Genomic DNA, 6,000 nt, shown 5'->3' on the forward strand with positions numbered 1-6,000 from the left:
AAGAATATCAACTCTCTTTCACCCAGCAGTAACCAGCTGTCCATGGTTCTTTGGCTAAGGTTGGGGCCTGCTGCCAGTTCTATGCTGGGTTTTGTCTGATTGAGTTTCATGGGTCTTGTGAATGCTGACACCATTGCTCTAGGTTCATATGAGCAAGTCCCCAGAGGCCTGGAAGACTGTTTCCTTATGATCACGTACCAACCTGGCTCTTACAGTCTTTCTGCAATGGTTGCTGAGCCGTGGATGGGTGAGGTTTAATATAGGAGTCCGGTCCAGGGACACACTCTTTACAGTCTCTTATTCTCTGCACTATGGCCAGACGTGGCCTTCTGTGTGCACTGTACTCTTGCATGAGGGTGCTTCTCTGATGAGAGTTGAGAGAGGAATTAGTATTCTCTCTACCCTTGTTTCACTATGTTCCATGAGACTTGGGTGTAGAGGTTTCCTTGTAGATGTGTGACTTAGGGCTGGGCATTTCTCAGACACTTATTCTTCTGTGTGTGAGCAGTTGTGAAACTGTAATAGTCTCCATCTGTTGCAAAAGAAGCTTCTTTGATGAGTGGTGACTGGGATACTTGTCTCTAAATATAAAGATACATATTTAGCATACAGTAAGAAATTAAATAAATATTTAATTGCATCAGTTTCCGCTTCTAAATAAAGGCTCCTTTAGGATCCTCAATAATTTAGAAGAATGGCATTCTGGGACTCAGAAACTTGAGACTATAATCAGGATGTGTTTGGTGGTGCTGTGTGTACCTACAGAGCCCACCATCCTTTTTGACGTCATTGATATGCATCTGAGAAGGAGGGAGCTTCTCTGGGAGGACTTGAACAGGCTGAGCAGCCAGAGGGATGGGTTAGCCCGGACAAGGCTTGGTTCTGGAGGACTCTGGAGGACTCACGGCTCCTAGAACATGATTCTAGAGTTTTGAGGGACTATTATGGTTCATGCAGTCCAGTGGAGACCAGAGGCTTTTCCCTGGAGTCTTGCACATGTGGGGTTGTAGGGGGTGGTCCGAAGGCCTGAACCAGGCTGGAGTTCCTTGGCTGGCTGACCCCTTCCCATCCACTGTTGTGTGGTCAGGTGCAGGTGGAGCACATCTGCGCTCCTGCCAGTGCAGAGCAACTGAACAGCCTTATCAGGTCCTTGGCCCTTTCCTGGGCTCCTCCATAGTCATGTCTTTCTGCAGATCTGTATGTCTTTGTGGTAGAGAGTGTGCATCCCAGTGCACTTGGTGGGATCCTCCTCACTCTGATCCTGTCAACCCAATAGGTGGCTTCCTTCAGGTGATCACCCATAGAAAGGAGCAGATCTGCCTGACCCAGCAGAGACTGGGGCTGCAAGACAGGCTGCTTCCTCCCAGGCCCAGCTCTGATATGAACGCAGTCTGCTCATGCAGTCTAGAGGCCAGCCCTAGAAACAGTTAGTTCTCCATTGGTGTCTTCTGCACCACTTTTCCTTTAGGCTACCTGCCCACTGTACTGGGGACAGCACCCACACTATTGTGCCCCCTGCTCTGGAAGGGCAGCTGTTGTCTGTTATTTGCAACTATGTGGATCACCTCTCAAATGTCACAGTGTTAGTTCTGGTTGTCTAAACCCCAAAGCCATTCTGATTCCCCTCACCTCCAAGAGCCAGGTAGAGTTGCTTGGGTCTGTTTATTTCCCATAAACCCCTTCCAGGTCTTAGAGGGGAAGGAAGATTTTTATTTTAATGCAGGTAAAATTCACAAACTGCCAAACCATGATTTTAGCCAATTAAACCTGGCCTAGTGGCGTAGACCTGTAATCCCAGGTACTTGGGAGGCTGAGGCTACCAGCTACAGAAGGATCAAGGTTAACCTGAGCCACCTAGTGCCTGTCTCAAACAGTCAAACAAACAAACAAACAAACAAATAAATAGAAAAATGGGTTGGGAATGTGGCTCAGCTTTAACTCAGTGATAGAGTGCTTGCCCAGCATGAATATGGACCTGGGTTCAATCACTAGTAGAATAAAACAAATAAAAAAGCAAAAAGAAAGTGAATAATTAAAATGATTTTCAGGTTAAATGTACAGTTATGATCTAATTCCAGAACATATTCATCAGCTCCCAAAGAAACTTGTAGCTGTCGATCATATCCAATTCTCCTCCTCCCTAGTCCTCCCCTAGAAGGGCATGATTGATCTGCTTCCTATCTCTATGGATTTGCTTGTCTGAACATTTTATGTAAATGCAGTAATACAATATGTAGAGGTGGCTGGTTTTAAAAGAGAAATTAAATGTTTTCTGAAATGATTATTTTATTTTTTAATTTAACTTTTATTATTAAAATTTTTTTTTGAGATAGGCTCTAATGTAGCCCAGCCTAGCCTCAAACTCACTGAATAGCTGAGGATGACCTTGAACTCCTGACTCTCTTGCCTCAACTTCCCAAATGCTGGGATTTCAGGCTTATACTACCCACATCTGGTTTATGTATTAGTGGGGATGGAACCCAGGGCCTTGAGCATGCCAGGCAAGCAGTCCATCCACTGAGTCACATCTGCAGCCCTGATTGTTCATTTTCAAGGGAGGTCTGAAAAGTCAGGAAGGGGCTGGGGATGTAGCTCGGGTAGAGTGCTTGTCTAACACAGTGAGCTCTGGATTTATCTTCCAACACAGTGTAGGGGAAGATGGAGAGGAGAGGAAGGCAGTAAGGACAATGGTTATGATGATATGGTACATGAGGAGTCAGCTCTGACATTTTCTTTTAAAAGCATCCTTCTAATGATGCCGTTGTTTAGCAGCTCCCAGAGCCGAGAGAAGTGTGACAGCCATTGGTACTCCTGGGTGGTGTTTGAAGGCCATGGTAGTTTCCTGAGCTTTCTTTTGGAGTTGAGCCCTGGTGTGGGTCTCTGCAGTTGAAGCTGGCAGGCTGGATGGGCTCAGTGGAACTTGTCTCTACTCTCCCTTCCTTGTCTTCCACAGGGGTGAAGAAGAGGACCAAAGTCATCAAGAACAATGTGAACCCTGTGTGGAATGAGGTACTCCAGTTCCTTTTCCTGCCTTCCTCTCCATGTCCCTGCTGCCTCTGCAAAGCCGACACCAGAGGCGACTTCTTGGGAGGGAAAGAATGCCAGCTCTATCCTTTGTGTCCTAGGAACCTGGGTGGGTAATGGGAGATCTCACCCCGCAGTGAGTGGGACATGGAGGGCAGACAGTTATCTCTCTTCTCTGCTCCCAGCTCTGGCCAACCAGGCCTCCCTTGCCTGCCTGGTTTCCCCTCACATAGGCCTCCTCCCCATAGAAATTCCCCATTAAGCCAGTGGTAGCCCAGGTCTCCTATGGCTACCTCTGGTTCTGTCCCTTCGTGATATTCTCTGTACACATGTAATCCTTCTGAAGCAGGATGGGGCCAATGTTGAGGTGTAGGGTGAGAGTTTACTTTGAGGAGGTTTGAGGGGCCTCTAACTGCCCTTACTTGAATCAGCACTCACTCACCCTGCCCACCAGGGGCTTGGCTTTTGAATGACCATATGATCTTGGTCTGGGAGGACCCTGAAGGGTCATCTGGCTTTTTTACAATTGTGCTTTTGTCCTGGTTTCCTGAGATGAATTGGGGCTGAGTGGGGAGAAGAGGCCACAGCAGTGTGACTTCCTCTTCTGTTGCCTCCAGCTCTTACCATCACAAAACTCTGGAACTATGGTATCCATCCATCCATCCATCCATCCATCCATCCATCCATCCATCCATCCATCCACTCACCCACCAACCCATCCATACATCTATCGAACCCACCCATCCATGCATCTACCTACCACCCACCTACCCATTCATCAACTCACATGCCTACCCCTCCATCTACCCATTCATGCACTTACCCACCCACCAATCCACCCATCTATCCCACCCATCTACCCACCCTCACACCTATCCACCTATCTACCCATCCACCTACCTATCCACTTACTCACCTATCCATCCATCGATCCATCCATCCATCCTCCCTCTTACGCATCTACTCCATCCATCAACCCACCTACCTATCCATTCATCTACCCACCCACCCTTCCATGTATTTACCCCATCCACCCAACTCCTCACTCACTGATTCATTCATTCATTCATTCATCCATCCATTCACTTACCTACCCACCCATTCGTATACTTACCCATCCACCCACCCATACATACCCTCACTCACCACACACTCACCTACCCACCCATTCATCTATCCATCAACTATCCACTCATCCATCCACCCACCCACCCACCCACCCACCTGTCTACATGCTCACCCCCAAGAACCATTCTTGGGTGTCTGCTCAGTACCCTGAAGCTACAGGTTAAGGTATCTCTTTCTCTTTTGTTCCAGGGTTTTGAGTGGGACCTCAAGGGTGTCCCCTTGGACCAGGCCTCTGAGCTTCAAGTCGTGGTTAAGGACCATGAGACAATGGGGAGGAACAGGTGAGTAGGCCAAAGGAGCACCTAGGACTTGAAGGTACAGGTAGGTTTTGATGAACCAGTGCCCCTAAGAAATGGTGCTTCCATTCAGTCCTTACTTACTTAGAACTGCCTCTCCTGTGCCTGGTCTGTGGTGGATGCTGGGAGGAAACCTGGCTGTGACCTTGGAACTTGGCGGTGGTTGCTGTTAAGAGTGCCCAGGCTGCAGGGGAAGGTAGGAGTGCTAGGATCAGATGTCCAGGAGTTTTCACTGAGAGCGCAGGCCTTAGGGAACAGGGAGGAGAAGGCTCCGTGTCTCCTGCTGTAGTCCGTGGCTCCAGGGAGGGGAGACTCCTTGCCTCTTCCATTATTCGAAATGATGAGGGCAGCTGCACACACACTCCAAGAGGCTGCAGGTAAAGCGAAGCTGCAGGTATCAGGGAGCAGTTGAGGAGGCCTGCATGTAAGAAGCATAACCTGAGGTGAGATTTGTGGTGCAGAAGTCAGAACAGTAATCCTGGGTAATAGCCTGGCATCTCTCTGAGGCCAGATTTTAGTTAGGTACTTTCATTTATGTAGTGGAGAAGGTTTCCAGGTGGCAAACTCTCAGGAGCAAAATCTTGGTGGCAAAAGCAGGCTCTTTCTTGATGGATGGCCTCCTGAGCCTTGTATTTGCAGTGGTGGGCGAGGTCTTGATGGATGAGTTGATTGTGAGTGTGAGTGGCCAGGAGGCACAGCCTGTAAGGCTACATGGTGACAGGATGACAGGACTTAGGTAGGGATGGGGTCAGTGGTACATACCTAGTGGTATGACAGCGTGCAGCTGTGTTGGGTGGGCTTGTGGGCCTGGTGCTGTTCGCTGAAGTCTGGCCTGAGAAGCATGAGCTGGCTGCTTTGTGACCTGTCCGCAGGGGAGCCTTTGTTTGGGAACTGGGTCAGTTATGTTTGGGGCAGGGAGTCCTGGCTCTGTGACCCCAGAGAGGATGGGGAGGGGAAGGAGGAGAGATCAGGAAACTAGGAGGGCCTAGTTTGCAAAACACCTGCAAAGTTTGGAAATCTTAACAGCTTGGAAAAAGAATCTAATGATTACTGTTTCTTTGTGGCTCTCCTGGCCGTGGGTACAGGGTATAGAGTACCAAGGGAAGGCAAGGGCACTCTCCATGCCCTCTGAAGCAGGGCTGGGCGATGGGGGCCCAGCTGACTGCTGAGGGTACTCTGTGCCTCTCTTATCTCTTCTACTCATGACCCCTTTTCACCCAAGAAAGTTTTACATGACTGGGTATATATGTATAGAAAATAGGTATACAAATTAAACATTTACTAATAATAGGCCATAAATAACCTTTTTAAAAAAATAATTCTTTGGTATACATATAATTTTTTTTAGAAGAAGCATTTCATTACAGCTTTAACATATTCAGTAACACACTGCTGAGGGTACTCTGTGCCTCTCTTATCTCTTCTACTCATGACCCCTTTTCACCCAAGAAAGTTTTACATGACTGGGTATATATGTATAGAAAATAGGTATACAAATTAAACATTTACTAATAATAGGCCATAAATAACCTTTTTAAAAAAATAAAAAATA

General features: G+C 47.7%; 1 protein-coding gene across 16 annotated transcripts in view; it reads left to right on the forward strand.

Annotated features, from left to right (window-relative positions):
* Dysf (dysferlin) overlaps positions 1-6,000 on the forward strand; it is a 216,495-nt gene that overhangs the window by 22,204 nt on the left and 188,291 nt on the right. For all 16 annotated transcript variants that reach the window (XM_029559433.1, XM_008824703.2, XM_008824706.2 and 13 more), the window contains exons 2-3: positions 2,954-3,009; positions 4,342-4,433. In XM_029559433.1, coding sequence (XP_029415293.1) covers positions 2,954-3,009; positions 4,342-4,433 — 148 coding nt within the window. The remainder of the gene's footprint in view (positions 1-2,953; positions 3,010-4,341; positions 4,434-6,000) is intronic.

Source organism: Nannospalax galili, unplaced genomic scaffold, assembly GCF_000622305.1.
Source record: "Nannospalax galili isolate Female #2095 unplaced genomic scaffold, S.galili_v1.0 scaffold389, whole genome shotgun sequence".
NCBI classification, from domain to species: domain Eukaryota; kingdom Metazoa; phylum Chordata; class Mammalia; order Rodentia; family Spalacidae; genus Nannospalax; species Nannospalax galili.